Source organism: Crinia signifera, chromosome 8 (genome assembly GCF_055691185.1).
Source record: "Crinia signifera chromosome 8, ASM5569118v1, whole genome shotgun sequence".
NCBI classification, from domain to species: Eukaryota; Metazoa; Chordata; class Amphibia; order Anura; family Myobatrachidae; genus Crinia; species Crinia signifera.
In genome coordinates, this window is record NC_139224.1 from 176,360,324 (window position 1) to 176,385,331 (window position 25,008).

Consider the following 25,008-nt stretch of genomic DNA (forward strand, 5'->3'; position numbering starts at 1 on the left):
TCCAGCTTCTACATTCTGAGTACCAGTCACTGAGCTCTGAGTGCCGGCTCCTATATTCTGAGTACGTCACTGGGCTACGAGTGCCGGCTCCTACATTCTAAGTACCATTCACTGAGCTCTGAGTGCCGGCTCCTACATTCTGAGTACGTCACTGGGCTACGAGTGCCAGCTCCTACATTCTAAGTACCATTCACTGAGCTCTGAGTGCCGGCTCCTACATTCTGAGTACGTCACTGGGCTACAAGTGCCGGCTCCTACATTCTAAGTACCATTCACTGAGCTCCGAGTGCCAGCTTCTACATTCTGAGTACGTCACTGGGCTACGAGTGCCAGCTCCTACATTCTAAGTACCATTCACTGAGCTCCGAGTGCCGGCTCCTACATTCTGAGTACGTCACTGGGCTACAAGTGCCGGCTCCTACATTCTAAGTACCATTCACTGAGCTCCGAGTGCCAGCTTCTACATTCTGAGTACCAGTCACTGGGCTCTGAGTGCCGGCTCCTACATTCTGAGTACGTCACTGGGCTACAAGTGCCGGCTCCTACATTGTAAGTACCATTCACTGAGCTCCGAGTGCCGGCTCCTACATTCTGAGTACCAGTTACTGGGCTCCGAGTGCTGGCTCCAGTATTATGAGTATAAGTTACTTGGCCCTGAGTGCCGTTTCCTACATTTTGAGTATAAGTTACTGGGCCCTGAGTGCCGGCTCCTACATTCTGAGTACCAGTTACTGGAATCAGAGTGCCAGCTTCTACATTCTGAGTATCCGTTACTGGGCCCTGAGTGCCCTTTCCTACATTCTGAGTACGTCACTGGGCTACAATTGCCGGCTCCTACATTGTAAGTACCAATCACTGAGCTCCGAGTGCCGGCTCCTACATTCTGAGTACCAGTTACTGGGCCCTGAGTGCCGTTTCCTACATTCTGAGTATAAGTTACTGGGCCCTGAGTGCCGGCTCCTACATTCTGAGTACCAGTTACTGGAATCAGAGTGCCAGCTTCTACATTCTGAGTATCCGTTTCTGGGCCCTGAGTGCCGTTTCCTACATTCTGAGTATAAGTTACTGGGCCCTGAGTGCTGTTTCCTACATTCTGAGTAACAGTTACTGGCATACGAGTGCTGGCTCCTACATTCTGAGTATCAGTTACTGGGTCCTGAGTGCCGACTCCTAGATTCTGAGTATCAGTTACTGGGCCCTGAGTGCCGGCTCCTACATTCTGAGTATTAGTTACTGGGCCCTGAGTGCTGGCTCCTACATTCTGAGTATCAGTTACTGGGTCCTGAGTGCCGACTCCTACATTCTGAGTATCAGTTACTGGGCCCTGAGTGCCGGCTCCTACATTCTGAGTATTAGTTACTGGGCCCTGAGTGCCGGCTCCTACATTCTGAGTATCAGTTACTGGGCCCTGAGTGCCGGCTCCTACATTCTGAGTATCAGTTACTGGGCCCTGAGTGCCGGCTCCTACATTCTGAGTATCAGTTACTGGGCCCTGAGTGCCGGCTCCTGCATTCGGAGTATCAGTTACTGGGCCCTGAGTGCCGGCTCCTACATTCTGAGTATCAGTTACTGGGCCCTGAGTGCCGGCTCCTGCATTCGGAGTATCAGTTACTGGGCCCTGAGTGCCGGCTCCTACATTCTGAGTATCAGTTACTGGGTCCTGAGTGCCGACTCCTACATTCTGAGTATCAGTTACTGGGCCCTGAGTGCCGGCTCCTGCATTCGGAGTACCAATTGGATTAATTAGGAGTTGAGTGGGCTGAGTGTGTTGGGAACTTTATTCTGAGTTTAAGAACACTGGTATAAAAGCAAATATGTGATATATGTGTCTGTCATTGGGTTGTTGTAACTATCATTCGGAGTATCAGTTACTGGGCCCTGAGTGCCGGCTCCTACATTCTGAGTATCAGTTACTGGGCCCTGAGTGCCGGCTCCTACATTCTGAGTATCAGTTACTGGGCCCTGAGTGCCGGCTCCTGCATTCGGAGTATCAGTTACTGGGCCCTGAGTGCCGGCTCCTACATTCTGAGTATCAGTTACTGGGCCCTGAGTGCCGGCTCCTGCATTCGGAGTATCAGTTACTGGGCCCTGAGTGCCGGCTCCTACATTCTGAGTATCAGTTACTGGGTCCTGAGTGCCGACTCCTACATTCTGAGTATCAGTTACTGGGCCCTGAGTGCCGGCTCCTGCATTCGGAGTACCAATTGGATTAATTAGGAGTTGAGTGGGCTGAGTGTGTTGGGAACTTTATTCTGAGTTTAAGAACACTGGTATAAAAGCAAATATGTGATATATGTGTCTGTCATTGGGTTGTTGTAACTATTATTATTATTAGTAACCCCAACAATGATAAGCGTCACCAAGGACGTATCTGGAACCCTAAGAGTAATCATATGGATACAAATAATAAGAAAATACCTTACTGAATAGTGCACCTATTTCTATTGCAAATAGACATAATATAAAAAAAATATAATTGATAAATATACATTTTATACTTTTTTCACATTTCTTAACAATTTAATTATGTTTTTTAAAGCCTGAGCTCTGAACTGCGTATAAGAAAGCTGGTCACAAACCGGCACATCCCCCGCGCCTAGCCCGGCTACGCCACAAGCTGAGCGCGATCACTCCGCTTCTTTTATTTACTGGTGTTATGATAAAGCTTGGATTTCCTATTACCGCACATTGATAATAAGTCTGATAATGACAATATGGTGGCCTGGTACCTTCTCGAAACGTCTCCAGGGATCCTCCTGAATATGAACATTGGCCTCCATCACATGGTGGAACGTTTTAAGGAAATGATTACAGATCTCCACAGAGAAGTCCTCAATGGTTTTTACCTAAAAAAAAAACACAAAATGAGCGAATAAATAAAATGAGATAAAGGGGAGTGATGCGTTATACAATGTATCAGTGATGTCACAGTGAGCTGGGGGCTACAGGGCAGCGGGGTTACCGGGTATCTGCGGACTGTAGCGGTGAACAGAAAGCCACATATACACACACTATATATATATATCTGTGAAGACAGAGACTGATTGGAGGTAGGAGCAGAAAGGGACTGAGGGTGGAGAGTTTGTGGGCTAAAAACTGTCACAGCTCAAAATGAAAGTACTGTATATTGCAGAAGCTGTCATTTTGATGTGCTTTTACCTAGTAGACGTATAACCACCAAAGGGGGCGCACATTACCTTAAGCTCAGTAATTAGAACATCAATCACAGCAGGAGACACCTATCTGTAATACCTATCAGGTAAGTGTATAAATCACAGATCAGATAATAGCACAGGAAGAATCTGGGGTCATGAGGGGCTGATTGCCCTTAGGGCCGCCAGTTGGCCATCCCTGTCCTATAGGCCTGCCCGGCAGATGGCATTGCAGCGGGCATATGGAAGGATGCAGGGACTAGAGGGCGGAGTTAAGCTGGGTACACATCTATAAAATCCCTGTTTTCTTCTGACCGACCGACCGTAGACCCGTCGGACCGTCCACAAACAACAGCCGATAGGCGCGTACACACCTGTACAATTTTACTTGCGACGTCCGATGTACTCCCGTCCAAACAGACGCAAGAAAAAGATTGTACCGCCGTACACACTGTCTCGATTTGGGCTATTAACACGTCATATGTGAACAAAATTATCATAATGGGCTGGGTTAGGGCATAATTATAGCAAACCGCTATATACGCGAAATTAGTCAGCCGGCAGGGTGACTAAACTTCTATATAGACGGGTTATGCGACTACATTTTAGTCACCACGTGGGGTCCCCCCCACAGCTGTAACCAGCACCAGGCTGAAGAGTATAAAAATAAATCAGGAAACCCGACAAATAGGGCTTCGCTGGTTTTTAAAACCAGCCCCAGGCTCCAGGTCCGGGACTGGTTCCCAAAATACGGGGGGAAAAATGACTAGGGGTCCCCCGTATTTTGAGAACCAGCCCCAGGCCAAACCAGCCAGCAGGGTAATGCCACAGCCGGGGGGAGACTTTTTATACAAGTCCCCCCGGCCAAAGCATTCAGCCCTCTGACCGGTCAGGGGTCCTGGGGAAGTGGGGACCCCCACAATAAAGGGTCCCCCCCTCCAGGACTTACCTGACCAGGCTGAAGCCTGGTGCTGTCCCCGGTGGCCCTGTGCGGTGGTCACCGGGCTGATTAAAGTGTAAAAAAAACCTGGGTGAGTAGGATTTCCTTCCACAGGTCCCCCATGGATTTCTTCGGATCCAGGACCCCGGACTCTTCAGCCCTGGAGCCCCGGAACCAAGGCACCGGCAGCGGACCCAGGGACCTACCGACAGGCTCAAGATAGGTAAGTATCAGTATGTGCGGCCTTTGGATGTATTAAAGTTTTATTTTTATTGTGTATTGTATAAATAACCAGGCCTTACCCCTTTCAGTTTCGCCAGGGCATAGACCGTATTCTTCATGGTGTCTGTGGGGATTATGTCAGAATTATCCCCAGCCAAATAATCTTTCTTTGATCTCAGGGTGAGCTGGACGGAGGCTTCAATCTCCTTGATGTAATGCTGTTTGCCATCTCTTGTAATCTGCAGGACTTTCACTGCGTTCTTCCCATAGCCCGTGCGCACAAACTCTGCGCCTGCGTCCTGAAACAAAGAACATAATAATATAAAGATTCTATAGCACGACATATGAGCAGAGAACGCAGGGTTGCGTCAGTCGGTAGCACGCTGCGTCGGCAGCATCTCCACAGTGGGCAGGACAATTCTGTCTTTGGGACGAGCCCTGGCCCATCTTGCTGTACAATCCCTCCTTAGTTGTTAGACATGTTTTATTCCAATTAGCAGAGCTAAGACTTTGGGGGTGATTCAATATCGCTCATCACCGATGACCACCCCTGCCCCGAAGTGCATGGTACTGAATGTTGTTGTTAATGTGTTAATGTGCAAATGAGCTACTTTGCTTCCATAAATCAGCCAGGCCCAATCTCCCGGTGACAGGAGGAAGAATCGGACGAAGGCCCCGTGGCAGTATATTGGTTTGCAGCAGAGCTTTTAAAAAAAAAATATAACAAAAAAAATGCTCTTTTTGGTTTAAAACCAATTTTTATTCATTAACTATTTAATAAAAGAAAAATGTAAATCGGTTTATGATAATAATACAGTGAGACATCGCTATATAATACAAACTTATTAGGCTTTGATAAGATTTATTTAATATCTTCCAATAAAACCTATTTTAAGGGGCATACACACGGAGAGATTTTGTGCTATTTTCTAAGCAATCTGACTAGTAGTGCATGCAGTCCAAATCTAGTCAAATTGCTGAGCATGTGACTGCAAATCTCTCTGTGTGTACAGAATGGGAGATACTGATCACAATTCCCCATTCTGAACCAGTACCCGGCCTTTTTTTGCTTAGCAAAATCTCTGCATGTGTATGTGGTCACCATGGGAGATCTGGGCACAGGAAATCGCCTACCCTAAATAGCTTAGCACACATCTCTACATGTGTATGCCCCTTTAGACTAAACATAATTAATGTACTTTTCAGAGGAACACAAACACAAAAAAAGAGGAGCTAAGCATTAGCACTGGGTATATCACAAGGTTTTGATTTTAAGTAAACACGCCTGTTTAATGTGTGTGTTTTTTTCCTGTACTATAGGAATGTTGGGGGAGAAGCTTGATGCTAGGCAGATTTAGCACCTCTCTTATTGGATTCGCCTCCCTATATCTTTGTTGTGTGTGTGATTTACTGCTTTAGTTCACGTTACTTAGATGAAGACCACAAGCAACAAGAGTGTGGGACATTGCCAGGGATTCCCTAATAATAGTTTTTTTTTAAATTAAGTCAATGTGTTGTGCCTGTAGTCACAGCATATAAAAAAAAAAATTGGTTTAAATTAGCCAGCCTTCCCAAGTTTGAGCTTAGCCTCCCGACGGATGGGATGTCGGCAGTCACAATACCGACAAAAACAAATATGTTCTGTAACGTGGGCCCCAAGCAGGGGCCAAGGCTGCCTAATAGGTGACCCAGCTGTGAGGAGGACTGCATGCTATATATAACACGTACCAGGCGCACCTGCACCCACTAATGTCATCGTATGATATCGGTCAGCGGAGGAGAGCGGCTAATACAACGCACAGGAACAGCGGCTTCGTATTACACCCCCCCATAGAGCTGAGGATCCTGCAATGCATCACTAACTAGGAACTGCTTCATTATCTGGGCACGGGTATATGCTCACTGGGCGACAGGGCATAGGTGGACACCCGAAATAGGTCCACACCAGCATTAGGTCGACAATGGGAAGGTCGACATGAGTTTAAAAAAAAAAAATTAATCCCAAAAGTTAACATTGACACCGTCTAAGTGTACGGCGTCCCCTCGCACGGCGTCCCCTCGCACGGCTCGCTGCGCTCGGCACACTGTTATATTCCCTTACCACGCCCCAGTGCATGAAATACCACCTGTCGGCACATGTCGGCTACAAAAAAAATCCTATTTCAGATGTCGACCTAAACTCTGTTGACCTTCAGTAGTCGACCCAGTGCATGTCAACCTAATGACCATATACCACGGGCACCACGTGAGGAGGACACAGGTCTGCTGAACTCAATGTCCCTGAAACCCCACACACACACATACATACACCCCCCCACACACACATACACCACCCCCACACACACACCACCCCACACACACACATACACCCCCCCACACACATACACCCCCCCACACATACACCCCCCCACACACACATACACCACCCCACACACACACACACCACCCCACACACACACATACACCCCCCCACACACATACACCCCCCCACACACATACACCCCCCACACATACACCCCCCCACAGACACACACATACACCCACACACACACACACACCACACACACATACACCCCCCCACACACACACACACACATACACCCCCCCACACACACATACACCACCCCACACACACACACACCACCCCACACACACACATACACCCCCCCACACACATACACCCCCCCACACATACACCCCCCCACAGACACACACATACACCCACACACACACCCCCCCCCACAGACACACACATACACCCCCCACATACATACACCCCCCCACAGACACACACATACACCACCCCATACACACACACACACCACCCATACACCCACACATACACACACACACACCCCCACCCCACAGACACACACATACACCCCCCACACACATACACCCCCCCACAGACACACACATACACCCCCACACACACATAAACCCCCCACAGACACACACATACACCCCCCCACACACATACACCCCCCCACAGACACACACATACATCAGTCACGTATCATGTATGTATATATCAGTGACGTATCATGTATGTATATATCAGTGACGTATCATGTATGTATGTATGTATGTATCAGTGATGTATCATGTATGTATCTATGTATGTATCAGTCACGTATCATGTATGTATGTATGTATCAGTCACATATCATCAATGTATGTATGTATCAGTCACGTATCATGTATGTATGTATGTATGTATCAGTCACGTGTCATGTATGTATATAGTATCAGTCACGTATCATGTATGTATCAGTCATGTATGTATGTATGTGTCACATATCATGTATGTATCAGTCACGTATCATGTATGTATGTATGTATGTATGTGTCACATATCATGTATATATATATGTGTCACGTATCATGTATGTATGTATCAGTCACAGATCATGTATGTATGTATGTATGTCACGTATCATGTATGTATGTATCAGTCATGTATCATGTATGTATGCATGCATGTATCAGTCATATATCATGTATGTATGTATCAGTCACATATCATGTATGTATGTATCAGTCACGTATCATGTATGTATATATCAGTCATGTATCATATATGTATCTATCTATGTATGTATCAGTCACATATCATGTATGTATGTATGTATCAGTCACATATCATGTATGTATATATCAGTGACGTACCATGTATGTATATATCAGTGACGGATCATGTATGTATGTATCAGTCACGTATTATGTATGTATCTATGTATGTATCAGTCACGGATCATGTATGTATGTATCAATCATGTATCATGTATCTATGTATGTATCAGTCACGTATCATGTATGTATGTATCAGTCACGTATAATGTATGTATGTATCAGTCATGTATCATGTATGTATGTATCAGTCACGTATCATGTATGTATGTATCAGTCACGTATCATGTATGTATGTATCAGTCACGTATCATGTATGTATGTATCAGTCACGTATCATGTATGTATGTATCAGTCACGTATCATGTATGCATGTATCAGTCACGTATCATGTATGTATGTATCAGTCACGTATCATGTATGTATGTATGTATGTATGTATCAGTCATGTATCATGTATGTATGTATCAGTCACGTATCATGTATGTATGTATGTATCAGTCACCGTATCATGTATGTATGTATCAGTCACGTATCATATATGTATGTATGTATCAGTCATGGATCATCAATGTATGTATCAGTCACGTATCATGTATGCATGTATCAGTCACGTATCATGTATGTATTTAGCAGTCATGTATCATATATGTATCTATGTATGTATCAGTCACATATCATGTATGTATGTATGTATCAGTCACGTATCATGTATGTATATATCAGTGACGTATCATGTATGTATATATCAGTGACGTATCATGTATGTATGTATGTATCAGTGATGTATCATGTATGTATCTATGTATGTATCAGTCACGTATCATGTATGTATGTATGTATCAGTCACATATCATCAATGTATGTATGTATCAGTCACGTATCATGTATGTATGTATGTATGTATCAGTCACGTGTCATGTATGTATATATGTATCAGTCACGTATCATGTATGTATCAGTCATGTATGTATGTATGTGTCACATATCATGTATGTATCAGTCACGTATCATGTATGTATGTGTCACATATCATGTATATATATGTGTCACGTATCATGTATGTATCAGTCACAGATCATGTATGTATGTATGTATGTAACGTATCATGTATGTATGTATCAGTCATGTATCATGTATGTATGCATGCATGTATCAGTCATATATCATGTATGTATGTATCAGTCACATATCATGTATGTATGTATCAGTCACGTATCATGTATGTATATATCAGTCATGTATCATATATGTATCTATCTATGTATGTATCAGTCACATATCATGTATGTATGTATGTATCAGTCACATATCATGTATGTATATATCAGTGACGTACCATGTATGTATATATCAGTGACGGATCATGTATGTATGTATCAGTCACGTATTATGTATGTATCTATGTATGTATCAGTCACGTATCATGTATGTATGTATTAATCATGTATCATGTATCTATGTATGTATCAGTCACATATCATCAATGTATGTATGTATCATTCACGTATCATGTATGTATGTATGTATCAGTCGCGTGTCATGTATGTATATATGTATCAGTCACGTATCATGTATGTATGTATGTATCAGTCATGTATCAGTCATGTATGTATGTGTCACGTATCATGTATGTATGTATCAGTCACGTATCATGTATGTGTGTATGTGTCACATATCATGTATGTATGTGTCACATATCATGCATGTATGTACGTATGTATGTATCAGTCACGTATCATGTATGTATGTATCAGTCACAGATCATGTATGTATGTATGAGTCATGTATCATGTATCATGTATGTATGTATGTCACGTATCATGTATGTATGTATCAGTCATGTATCATGTATGTATGCATGCATGTATCAGTCATATATCATGTATGTATATATCAGTCACATATCATGTATGTATGTATCAGTCACGTATCATGTATGTATGTATCAGTCGCATATCATGTAAGTATGTATCAGTCACGTATCATGCATGTGATACACGGGAGGGGGCGCAAATCGCAGGAGGGGGGTGCCTTGAATCGCGGGAGGGGGCGGGGGTCTGCAAATCACAGGAGGGGGCGCAAATTCCGGTGATTGCGAGAGAGGGGGCGAAGGGGGGCTAGAATCGCGGGAGGGGGGTGCCATGAATCGCGGGAGGGGGCGGGGGTTTGCAAATTGAGGGAGGGGCGCAGTGAATCAGGGGAGGGGGTTGCGGCAAATCACGGGAGAGGGCGCGGGGTGCCGTGAATTGCGAGAGGGGGGGTCGCGGGGGGGCATGAATAGCTGGGGGGGTCCCGCAAATCGCGGGAGGGGGCTTGGGTCCGCAAATCGTGGGAGGGGGGTCGGCGCAAATCGCGGGAGGGGGCTCGTGAATCGCAGGAGGGAGGGGTCGCCGCAAATTGCAGGACGGGGGGTCGCAGGGGGTGCCGTGAATTGCGGGAGGGGGGGGTCACAGGGGGCCCGCGAATCGCGGGAGGGGGGGGTCACGGGAGTGCCGTGAATCGCGGGGGGGGGGCGCGGGTGTCTGGGGGGGTTGTGGGTTTGCTGGCAGAGGGGGGGGGGGTTCGGGAGTAATGGTGGATGGTGGCTGTGGAGTAATAGTGGATGATGGGCGTGTACTGTAGCCCTGGCTGGGTGGGGGGAGGTGATGTCAAGGGGGTGGGGTGTGTAGAACGTTATACACATAGAACACTTTTCCCTAAGGGGGCGGGTTTGTGTATCCCGCTGGGCGGGAACGTTATATACACAGGGGAGTCTTATAAATATATAAGAGATCAGTCACATATCATGTATGTATGTATGTATCAGTCACGTATCATGTATGTATGTATGTATGTATCAGTCACATATCATGTATGTATGAGTCACGTATCATGTATGTATGTATCTATCAGTCACGTATCTTTTATGTATGTGTGTATGTATCAGTCACGTATGTATGTGTGTATGTATCAGTCACGTATTATGTATGTATGTGTGTATGTATCAGTCACGTATCATGTATGTATTTATGTGTGAGTATGTATCAGTCACGTATCATGTATGTATTTATGTGTGAGTATGTATCAGCCACGTATCATGTATGTATGTATGTATGTATATATGTATCAGTCACGTATCATGTATGTATCAGTCATGTATAATGTATGTATGTATGAGTCACGTATCATGTATGTATCAGTCACGTATCATGTATGTATGTATCAGTCACGTGTCATGTATGTATGTATGTATGTATGTATGTATGTATGTATAAAGCATTTATAAATAATAAATAAGTAAATAATGTATGTATGTATGTATGTATGTATCAGTCACGTATCAGTGATATTACAGGACTAGCGATGGAATCATTGCTGCAGTTACATGTATTACAGTGAAGCGCACATTGTTGTACCACACAGGGTGGACTTGCTATTTCCAGTATATAAAGTTGCTAGTAATTATATAACACGTGTCCCCTTCTGTATGTAGATTGGTTGGGTCCTACCTTGATGTGTTCCGCCATCCTCTGCAGATATAAAATAATGAATACCTGTTTCTTTTTGCAGGTGACTGAGGGGGGTTTGCCTGGAGGGCGGATAGTGGACAGGGGATCCCAGCCAATCAGCTTCTGTTTGTTGGCTGAAGCGTAACCTGTTGGGGTCAATCTTTGTTTAGCTGGGAGATAAAAAATTAACAAATTTCAGGATCCTCTTAAATGGGGCGTAACGTTCTGTCCCCAGAGCCTGGCTGACCGGAATGTCTCCCGACCGCCCTGGCTCCACAGTCCACAGTCAGACATTCCGACTCCCGCACCCCCGCATGGCCCTGTACACATGGGGCGATATCTCTAGGAGCGCACCCCTGCATGGCCCTGTACACATGGGGCGATATCGCTAGGAGCGCACCCCCGCATGGCCCTGTACACATGGGGCGATATCGCTAGGAGCGCACCCCCGCATGGCCCTGTACACATGGGGCGATATCACTAGGAGCGCACCCCCGCATGGCCCTGTACACATGGGGTGATATCGCTAGGAGCGCACCCACACCTGCCCTGTACACACAGGGCGATATTGCTAGGAGCGCACCCCCGCATGGCACTGTACACACAGGGCGATAACGCTAGGAGTGCACCCCCGCATGGCCCTGTACACATGGGGCGATATCGCTAGGAGCGCACCCCTGCATGGCCCTGTACACACAGGGCGATATCTCTAGGAGCGCACCCCCGCATGGCCCTGTACACACAGGGCGATATCTCTAGGAGCGCACCCCCGCATGGCCCTGTACACACAGGGTGATATCGCTAGGAGCGCACCCCCGCATGGCCCTGTACACACAGGGCGATATCGCTAGGAGCGCACCCCCGCATGGCCCTGTACACACAGGGCGATATCTCTAGGAGCGCACCCCCGCATGGCCCTGTACACACAGGGTAATATCGCTAGGAGCGCACCCCCGCATGGCCCAGTACACACAGGGCGATATCGCTAGGAGCGCACCCCCGCATGGCCCTGTACACACAGGGCGATATCGCTAGGAGCGCACCCCCGCATGGCCCTGTACACATGGGGCGATATCTCTAGGAGCGGACCCCCGCATGGCCATGTACACACAGGGCGATATCGCTAGGAACGCACCCCCACACCTGCCCTGTACACATGGGGCGATATCGCTAGGAGCGCACCCCCGCATGGCCCTGTACACATGGGGCGATATCGCTAGGAGCGCACCCCTGCATGGCCCTGTACACACGGGGCGATATCGCTAGGAGTGCACCCCCGCATGGCCCTGTACACACAGGGCGATATCGCTAGGAGAGCACCCCCGCATGGCCCTGTACACATGGGGCGATATCGCTAGGAGCGCACCCCCGCATGGCCCTGTACACATGGGGCGATATCACTAGGAGCGCACCCCCGCATGGCCCTGTACACACAGGGCGATATCGCTAGGAGCGCACCCCCGCATGGCCCTGTACACACAGGGCGATAACGCTAGGAGTGCACCCCCGCATGGCCCTGTACACACAGGGCGATATCACTAGGAGCGCACCCCCGCATGGCCCTGTACACAGGGCGATATCGCTAGGAGCGCACCCCCGCATGGCCCTGTACACACAGGGCGATAACGCTAGGAGCGGACCCCCGCATGGCCATGTACACACAGGGCGATATCGCTAGGAACGCACCCCCACACCTGCCCTGTACACATGGGGCGATATCGCTAGGAGCGCACCCCCGCATGGCCCTGTACACATGGGGCGATATCGCTAGGAGCGCACCCCTGCATGGCCCTGTACACATGGGGCGATATCGCTAGGAGCGCACCCCCGCATGGCCCTGTACACACAGGGCGATATCGCTAGGAGAGCACCCCCGCATGGCCCTGTACACATGGGGCGATATCGCTAGGAGCGCACCCCCGCATGGCCCTGTACACACGGGGCGATATCACTAGGAGCGCACCCCCGCATGGCCCTGTACACACAGGGCGATATCGCTAGGAGCGCACCCCCGCATGGCCCTGTACACACAGGGCGATATCGCTAGGAGCGCACCCCCGCATGGCCCTGTACACACAGGGCGATCACGCTAGGAGTGCACCCCCGCATGGCCCTGTACACACAGGGCGATAACGCTAGGAGTGCACCCCTGCATGGCCCTGTACACACAGGGCGATAACGCTAGGAGTGCACCCCTGCATGGCCCTGTACACACAGGGCGATATCACTAGGAGCGCACCCCCACACCTGCCCTGTACACACAGGGCGATATCACTAAGAGCGCACCCCTGCATGGCCCTGTACACACAGTGCGATATCGCTAGGAGTGCACCCCCGCATGGCCCTGTACACACGGGGCGATATCGCTAGGAGCGCACCCCCGCATGGCCCTGTACACACAGGGCAATATCTCTAGGAGCGCACCCCCGCATGGCCATGTACACACAGGGCGATATCTCTAGGAGCGCACCCCCGCATGGCCCTGTACACACAGGGCGATATCGCTAGGAGTGCACCCCCGCTTGGCCCTGTACACACGGGGCGATATCTCTAGGAGTGCACCCCCGCATGGCCCTGTACACATGGGGCGATATCACTAGGAGCGCACCCCCGCATGGCCCTGTACACATGGGGCGATATCTCTAGGAGCGCACCCCCGCATGGCCCTGTACACATGGGGCGATATCTCTAGGAGCGCACCCCCGCATGGCCCTGTACACATGGGGCGATATCACTAGGAGCGCACCCCCGCATGGCCCAGTACAAACAGGGCGATATCACTAGGAGCGCACCCCCGCATGGCCCTGTACACATGGGGTGATATCGCTAGGAGCGCACCCCCACACCTGCCCTGTACACACAGGGATATTGCTAGGAGCACACCCTCACATCGGCCCTGTACTACTCGCTGGAGTGCACCCCTGCATCGGCCCTGTACTGCTCACTGGAGCACACCCTCACATCGGCCCTGTACTGCTCGCTGGAGCGCACCCCTGCATCGGCCCTGTACTGCTCGCTGGAGCACACCCTCACCTCGGCCCTGTACTGCTCGCTGGAACGCACCCCCGCACCGGCCCTGTACTGCTCGCTTGAACACACCCCCGCACCCCCCTTGTACTGCTCGCTGGAGCGCACCCCCCTGTACTGTTCGCTGGAGCGCACCCCCACACCCCCCCAGTACTGCTCGCTGGAGCGCACCCCCCTGTACTGCTCGCTGGAGCGCACCCCCACACTGGCCCTGTACTGCTCCCTGGAGTGCACCCCCCCTGTACTGCTCACTGGAGCGCACTCCCGCACCGGCCCTGAACTGCTCGCTGGAGCGCATTCCTTCCATTAGGACTAGAAGTTGATGGTCGCTGATGAAAACGGTGAATGATGCGATTTGGTCGCTGAGTGATATTAACCCCATTTATCCCTTCCTACACCATTATATGGAACTTTAGCAATTGGCAACACTTAGAACAACCCTTGCAGGTAAATTTACTAAGGTGAGAGTTTTTAGAAGTGTGGGATGTTGCCAATAGCAACCAGTCACATTCTAGCAGCTACTATCCTCCAGAAGGTTCCAGGTGAGAAAGAAGGAGAATCCCAACAAGTCACTCTTATAACTCACACCTTAGTAAATTTACCCGTAAAGTCCCCCATATACTTGTCTGGCCCGATTTACCTTTGTTTCCCCCGAGCGCTCCCCGGGACACTCACATAGGTGTGTGTTTGTGGGGGGGGGGGGGCACGACACTCACTGCCACCCAGAGGAGATGCCGGGGAAGTTGAATGTTCAAATGAATGGACGGCCGCTGATTGGCTGAGAACACTCTCAGCCAATCAGCAGCCATCCAATTGATTTTAATGAGAATTTTGGTAGTGGTGGGTGGGCAGATTTCAGAACTCTGATTCAAATAAAAGGGGAGCTGCTGATTGGCCCTTTACAGACACAGGACACTACACCTCCAACATGTCCTGACCACTGACTATAATACATCTATTACACCCTATACAGACATAGGACACTACACCCCAACAAGTCCTGACCACTGACCATAATACATCTATTACACCCTATACAGACATAGGACACTACACCCCAACATGTCCTGACCGCCGGCTATAATACATCTATTACACCCTATACAGACATAGGACACCACACCCCAACATGTCCTGACCGCTGGCCATAATACATCTATTACACCCTATACAGACATAGGACACTACACCCCAACATGTCCTGACCGCCGGCCATAATACATCTATTAAACCCTATACAGACATAGGACACTACACCCCAACATGTCCTGACCGCTGGCCATAATACATCTATTACACCCTATACAGACATAGGACACTACACCCCAACATGTCCTGACCGCTGGCCATAATACATCTATTACACCCTATACAGACATAGGACACTACACCAGGGTTGCCGACCCTCCCGGAATTTCCGGGAGTCTCCCGAAAATCGGGTCCCCCTCCCGGCCCCCCGGAAGGGTGGGCAACCCTCCCGGATTCAGGGGGGACCCCCGCTGACCCTCGGATCGCGGCATTAAAATGCCGCAATCCTCGGGTCTCAGAGGAGGGGGCGGAGCTAAAACGGCAAAATCGCGTCATTTAGCCCCGCCCCCTCCACTGAGATCAGTGAATTAGCTGCTTTACCAGCATGGGGCAGGGCTTAGTGATGTCACTCGCAAGCCCCGCCCCCTGAGTGTCTGCTGAATCTCTCCTCTCCGGGCTTCTCCCGGAGAGGAGAATCTCAAAGTCGGCAACCCTGCACTACACCCCAACATGTCCTGACCGCTGGCCATAATACATCTATCACACCCTATACAGACATAGGACACTACACCCCAACATGTCCTGACCGCTGGCCATAATACATCTATTACACCCTATACAGACACAGGACACTACACCCCCAACATGTCCTGACCGCTGACCATAATACATCTATTACACCCTATACAGACATAGGACACTGCACCCCAGGGGCTGGCTGTCAAATTTTAGCCTGGGGGGCAAGTCCAGAGCACTGGCCCATAAGTAGCGCATAAGTAGCCCATAAGTAGTGCATTGGTCTAGACACCACAGGCTGATCTCCTGCATAAATAAAGAACAGGACACCACAGGCTGCTCTCCTGCATAAAGAACACAGCATCACAGGCTGCAGCCTTGCGTAAAAGACAGGACACCACAGGCTGCTCCCCCTGTATAATAATCATGCCGTGACATTACAGGCCGCTCTCCCTGTATAAGAAAAGTAATGCCATGACACCACAGGCTGCTCCCCCTGTATAATATAAAAGTAATGCCATGACACCACAGGCTGCTCCCTCTGTGTAATAATAATGCCATGACACCACAGGCTGCTCCCCCTGTATAATAATTTGTGTCATGGCATTACTATTATTATATTATACAGGGGGAGCAGCCTGTGGTGTCATGGCATTATTATTTTACAGAGAGAGCAGCCTGTGGTGTTATGGCATTACTTTTATATTATACAGGGGGAGCAGCCTGTGGTGTCATGGCATTATTATTATACAGAGGGAGCAGCCTGTGGTGTCATGGCATTACTTTTATATTATACAGGGGGAGCAGCCTGTGGTGTCATGGCATTATTATTATTATACAGAGGGAGCAGCCTGTGGTGTCATGGCATAATGCCATGACACCACAGGCTGCTCCCCCTGTACAATAATAATTATGACACCACAGGCTGCTCCCCCTGTATAATATAAAAGTAATGCCATGACACCACAGGCTGCTCCCTCTGTATAATAATAATGCACTGACACCACAGGCTGCTCCCGCTATATAATATAATAATAGTAGTGCCATGACACAATTTATTATACAGGGGGAGCAGCCTGTGGTGTCATGGCATTATTGTTATACAGAGGGAGCAGCCTGTGGTATCAATGCATAATGCCATGACACAACTGGCTGCTCGGCCTGTACAATAATAATTATGACACCACAGGCTGCTCCCCCTGTAGAATATAAAAGTAATGCCATGACACCACAGGCTGCTCCCCCTGTATAATATAATAATAGTAATGCAATACAGGGGGAGCAGCCTGTAGTGTCATTGCATTATTATTATTATTATACAGGAAACAGCAGAAATATGTTTTTTTTTATTCGTGAGTTTAATGCTCACTTACTTTATTTTCTCCCTCTTATCTTGCTGCTGCTGCTGCGGCCTGTCCTGCTGCGGCTGCGGCCCCCCGACTTGTCCTGCCTGCAGCCAGCCTTCCTCTGCAGACGCGTGGGTGGGAGGCGTCATCGTCATGACGTCCACTTCACACCCAGCGTCTGCCACGGCCGCCCGGGGATAAGAGGGAACAGGCGGCCGGGCCCTCCTCCACGTAGCCGTGGAGGACGGCGGCCATGTTCCTGTGGCCGCAGTCTTTTAAAAGACTACAGGAACATGGCCACCGGCAGTGCAAAAAAAAACATTAAGGCTGCCACGGACACGGCCGCGGCCCACAGCACACCTGTCAGAGCGGCATGGGGGGCAGATGGCACCCTGCCCCCCGGCCCAGTCGCCCCTGCTGCACCCCAACATGTCCTGACCGCCGACCATAATACGTCTATTACACCCTATACAGACATAGGACACTACACCCGACATTTCCTGACCGCCGGCCATAATACATCTATTACACCCTGTACAGACATAGGACACTACACCCCAACATGTCCTGACCGCTGGCCATAATACATCTATTACACCCTACACAGACATAGGACACCACACCCCAACATGTCCTGACCGCCGGCCATAATACATCTATTACACCCTATACAGACATAGTACACTACACCCCAACATGTCCTGACCGCTGCCCATAATACATCTATTACACCCTATACAGACATAGTACACTACACCCCAACATGTCCTGACCGCTGCCCATAATACATCTATTACACCATATACAGACATAGGACACTACACCCCCAACATGTCCTGACCACTGGCCATAATACATCTATTACACCCTATACAGACATAGGACACTACATCCCAGCATGCCTGAACCACTGGCCATAATACATCTATTACACCCTATACAGACATAGGACACTACACCCCAACATGACCTGACCGCTGACCATAATACATCTATTACACCCTATACAGACACAGGACACTACACCCCAACATGACCTGAACACTGACCATAATACATCTATTACACCCTATACAGACATAGGACACTACACCCCAACATGTCCTGACCACTGTACATAATACATCTATTACACCCTATACAGACATAGGACACTACACCCCAACATGTCCTGACCGCTGGCCATAATACATCTATTACACCCTATACAGACATAGGACACTACACCCACAACATGTCCTGACCGCTGGCCATAATACATCTATTACACCCTATACAGACATAGGACACTACACCCCAACATGTCCTGACCGCTGGCCATAATACATCTATTACACCCTATACAGACATAGGACACTACACCCCAACATGTCCTGACCGCTGGCCATAATACATCTATTACACACTATACAGACATAGGACACTACACCCCAACATGTCCTGACCGCTGGCCATAATACATCTATTACACCCTATACAGACATAGGACACTACACCCCAACATGTCCTGACCACTGACCATAATACATCTATTACACCCTATACAGACAGGACACTACACCCCAACATGTCCTGACCGCTGGCCATAATACATCTATTACACCCTATACAGACATAGGACACTACACCCCAACATGTCCTGACCGCTGGCCATAATACATCTATTACACCCTATACAGACATAGGACACTACACCCCAACATGTCCTGACCGCTGGCCATAATACATCTATTACACCCTATACAGACATAGGACACTACACCCCAACATGTCCTGACCGCTGGCCATAATACATCTATTACACCCTATACAGACATAGGACACTACACCACAACATGTCCTGACCGCTGGCCACAATACATCTATTACACCCTATACCCCAACATGTCCTGACCGCTGGCCATAATACATCTATTACTCCCTATACAGACACAGGACACTACACCCCAACATGTCCTGACCGCCAGGGGCGGATTTAGTGATGAGGGCGCCCCTAGGCATAACAATAATGTTTACTAAGTAGGACAGTTTATAGGGGCAGTATCTGCATGTCCTATCCATTTACACTCTATTTAAGATGGAATATAGTACAGTACAGTGGATATTTTGCAGTTATTGGTACATTTTGGGCTGACAGTACTATCACAGGCATCCAAGTGCCGCCCCCAAACATGTGCCGCCCCTAGGCCGGTGCCTCACGGGCCTAATGGGAAATTCGGCTCTGCTGACCGCCGGCCATAATACATCTATTACACCCTATACAGACATAGGACACTAAACCCCAACATGTCCTGACCGCTGACCATAATACATCTATTACACCCTATACAGACATAGGACACTACACCCCAACATGTCCTGACCACTGACCATAATACATCTATTACACCCTATACAGACAGGACACTACACCCCAACATGTCCTGACCGCCGGCCATAATACATCTATTACACCCTATACAGACATAGGACACTACACCCCTAACATGTCCTGACCGCTGGCCATAATACATCTATTACACCCTATACAGACATAGGACACTACAACCCCAACATGTCCTGACCGCCGGCCATAATACATCTATTACACCCTATACAGACATAGGACACTAGACCCCAACATGTACTGACCGCTGCCCATAATACATCTATTACACCCTATACAGACATAGGACACTACACCCCAACATGTCCTGACCGCTGCCCATAATACATCTATTACACCCTATACAGACATAGGACACTACACCCCAACATGTCCTGACCGCTGGCCATAATACATCTATTACACCCTATACAGACATAGGACACTAAACCCCAACATGTCCTGACCGCTGGCCATAATACATCTATTACACCCTATACAGACATAGGACACTACACACCAACATGTCCTGACCACTGACCATAATACATCTATTACACCCTATACAGACATAGGACACTACACCACAACATGTCCTGACCGCTGACCATAATACATCTATTACACCCTATACAGACATAGGACACTACACCCCAACATGTCCTGACCACTGACCATAATACATCTATTACACCCTATACAGACATAGGACACTACACCCCCAACATGTCCTGACCGCCGGCCATAATACATCTATTACACCCTATACAGACATAGAACACTACACCCCCAACATGTCCTGACCGCCGGCCATAATACATCTATTACACCCTACACACACACAGGACACTACACCCCCAACATGTCCTGACCACTGGCCATAATACATCTATTACACCCTATACAGACATAGGATACTACATCCCAACATGTCCTGACCGCTGACCATAATACATCTATTACACCCTATACAGACATAGGACACTACACCCCAACATGTCCTGACCACTGGCCATAATACATCTATTACACCCCATACAGACATAGGACACTACACCCCAACATATCCTGACCGCCGGCCATAATACATCTATTACACCCTATACAGACATAGGACACTACACCCCAACATGTCCTGACCACTAACCATAATAAATCTATTACACCCTGTACAGACATAGGACACTACACCCCAACATGTCCTGACCGCCGGCCATAATACATCTATTACACCCTGTACAGACATAGGACACCACACCCCAACATGTCCTGACCGCTGGCCATAATACATCTATTACACCCTACACAGACATAGGACACTACACCCCCAACATGTCCTGACCGCTGACCATAATACATCTATTACACCCTATACAGACATAGGACACTACACCCCATCATGTCCTGACCACTGGCCATAATACATCTATTACACCCCCTACAGACATAGGACACTACACCCCAACATGTCCTGACCGCTGGCCATAATACATCTATTACACCCTATACAGACATAGGACACTACACCCCCAACATGTCCTGACCGCTGACCATAATACATCTATTACACCCTATACAGACATAGGACACTACACCCCATCATGTCCTGACCACTGGCCATAATACATCTATTACACCCCCTACAGACATAGGACACTACACCCCAACATGTCCTGACCGCTGGCCATAATACATCTATTACACCCTATACAGACATAGGACACTACACCCCAACATGTCCTGACCGCTGACCATAATACATCTATTACACCCTACACAGACGTAGGACACTACACCCCAACATGTCCTGACCGCTGCCCATAATACATCTATTACACCCTATACAGACATAGGACACTACACCCCAACATGTCCTGACCACCAGCCATAATACATCTATTACACCCTATACAGACATAGGACACTACACCCCAACATGTCCTGACCACCAGCCATAATACATCTATTACACCCTATACAGACATAGGAGACTACACCCCAACATGTCCTGACCGCTGGCCATAATACATCTATTACACCCTATACAGACATAGGACACTACACCCCAACATGTCCTGACCGCTGGCCATAATACATCTATTACACCCTATACAGACATAGGACACTACACCCCCAACATGTCCTGACCGCTGGCCATAATACATCTATTACACCCTATACAGACATAGGACACTACACCCCCACATGTCCTGACCGCCGGCCATAATACATCTATTACACCCTATACAGACATAGGACACTACACCCCAACATGTCCTGACCGCCGGCCATAATACATCTATTACACCCTACACAGACATAGGACACTACACCCCCAACATGTCCTGACCGCTGACCATAATACATCTATTACACCCTATACAGACATAGGACACTACACCCCATCATGTCCTGACCACTGGCCATAATACATCTATTACACCCCCTACAGACATAGGACACTACACCCCAACATGTCCTGACCGCCGGCCATAATACATCTATTACACCCTATACAGACATAGGACACTACACCCCAACATGTCCTGACCGCCGGCCATAATACATCTATTACACCCTATACAGACATAGGACACTACACCCCAACATGTCCTGACCGCTGCCCATAATACATCTATTACACCCTATACAGACATAGGACACTACACCCCAACATGTCCTGACCACTGGCCATAATATATCTATTACACCCTATACAGACATAGGACACTACACCCCAACATGTCCTGACCGCTGGCCATAATACATCTATTACACCCTATACAGACATAGGACACTACACCCCAACATGTCCTGACCGCTGGCCATAATACATCTATTACACCCTATACAGACATAGGACACTACACCCCAACATGTCCTGACCGCTGGCCATAATACATCTATTACACCCTATACATAGGACACTACACCCCAACATGTCCTGACCGCTGGCCATAATACATCTATTACACCCTATACAGACACAGGACACTAAACCCCAACATGTCCTGACCACTGACCATAATACATCTATTACACCCTATACAGACATAGGACACTACACCCCCACATGTCCTGACCACTGACCATAATACATCTATTACACCCTATACAGACATAGGACACTACACCCCAACATGTCCTGACCGCTGGCCATAATACATCTATTACACCCTATACAGACATAGGACACTACACCCCAACATGTCCTGACCACTGGCCATAATACATCTATTACACCCTATACAGACATAGGACACTACACCCCAACATGTCCTGACCACTGACCATAATACATCTATTACACCCTATACAGACATAGGACACTACACCCCAACATGTCCTGACCGCTGGCCATAATACATCTATTACACCCTATACAGACATAGGACACTACACCCCAACATGTCCTGACCACTGGCCATAATACATCTATTACACCCTATACAGACATAGGACACTACACCCCAACATGTCCTGACCACTGACCATAATACATCTATTACACCCTATACAGACATAGGACACTACACCCCCAACATGTCCTGACCGCTGGACATAATACATCTATTACACCCTATACAGACATAGGACACTACACCCCAACATGTCCTGACCGCTGACCATAATACATCTATTACACCCTATACAGACATAGGACACTACACCCCAACATGTCCTGACCGCTGACCATAATACATCTATTACACCCTATACAGACATAGGACACTACACCCCAACATGTCCTGACCGCTGGCCATAATACATCTATTACACCCTATACATAGGACACTACACCCCAACATGTCCTGACCGCTGGCCATAATACATCTATTACACCCTATACAGACATAGGACACTACACCCCAACATGTCCTGACCGCCGGCCATAATACATCTATTACACCCTATACAGACATAGGACACTACACCCCAACATGTCCTGACCGCCGGCCATAATACATCTATTACACCCTATACAGACATAGGACACTACACCCCAACATGTCCTGACCGCTGGCCATAATACATCTATTACACCCTATACAGACATAGGACACTACACCCCCAACATGTCCTGACCGCTGACCATAATACATCTATTACACCCTATACAGACATAGGACACTACACCCCAACATGTCCTGACCACTGGCCATAATACATCTATTACACCCTATACAGACATAGGACACTACACCTAGGGTGACCAACTCATCCCTTTAATCCGGGACACATATTAATTACACAGGTTCTGTGGCAGTTTAAAACCAGGTGAAAGCCAGCCACTGAACCTGTGTAATTAATATGTGTCCCGGATTAAAAGGGAAGAGTTACATAGTTACATAGTAGGTAAGGCTGAAAAAAGACTTGCGTCCATCTAGTTCAACCTGGTATAGATATCCATTGCTGATTTGGTAGGTTCTGGTATTTTACAGACAAATTATATTTCTTATTTGTACCCATGGATGTTTTTCTCCAGTAAATGTTTGTCCAACTTTGCCTTGAACGCATTTAATGAGCCAGCCGTTACCACCTCTCTGGGAAGAGAGTTCCAGAGTTTGACTGTTCTGACCGTAAAGAAATTCTTTCTACTAGCTGAATGAAATCTTTTTTCTTCTAATCTATACTCATGCCCTCGCGTCCTAGATTCCTTTCTAGTAGAAAAGAGGGTGTGTGACAGTTCCTTATATTGGCCCTTGATATACTTGTACATGTTGAGCATGTCCCCCCTTAAACGTCTCTTTTCTAATGTAAATAGTCCCAAATTGCTTAATCTCTCCCGGTAGCTTAAATTCTCCATTCCCCTAATAAGCTTTGTTGCTCGCCTTTGGACTTTTTCTAATTCTATGATGTCCTTTTTATAGTGTGGGGCCCAGAACTGTACTCCGTACTCGAGGTGAGGTCTCACCAATGCTTTATATAGTGGCATAATTACCCTTGAGTCCCTAGTTTCCATTCCCCTCTTAATACATGCCAGAATTTTGTTAGCCTTTTTTGTAGCTACATTACAATGGGCACTACATCCTAGTTTGCTGTCTATTTGGACTCCTAGATCCTTTTCAAG

General features: G+C 47.9%; 1 protein-coding gene across 1 annotated transcript; it reads right to left on the minus strand.

The window, feature by feature from the left end:
* Positions 1–2,663: 2,663 nt before the first annotated feature.
* Positions 2,664–11,495, minus strand: LOC146027257 (uricase-like). The gene is made up of 3 exons (XM_083158200.1): positions 11,436–11,495; positions 4,395–4,613; positions 2,664–2,846 (listed from the first exon to the last, which is right to left on the minus strand). The coding sequence occupies exons 1-3, from the start codon at positions 11,451–11,453 to the stop codon at positions 2,679–2,681; spliced, it is 405 nt and encodes a 134-aa protein (XP_083014326.1). The 5' UTR covers positions 11,454–11,495; the 3' UTR covers positions 2,664–2,678.
* Positions 11,496–25,008: the final 13,513 nt, after the last annotated feature.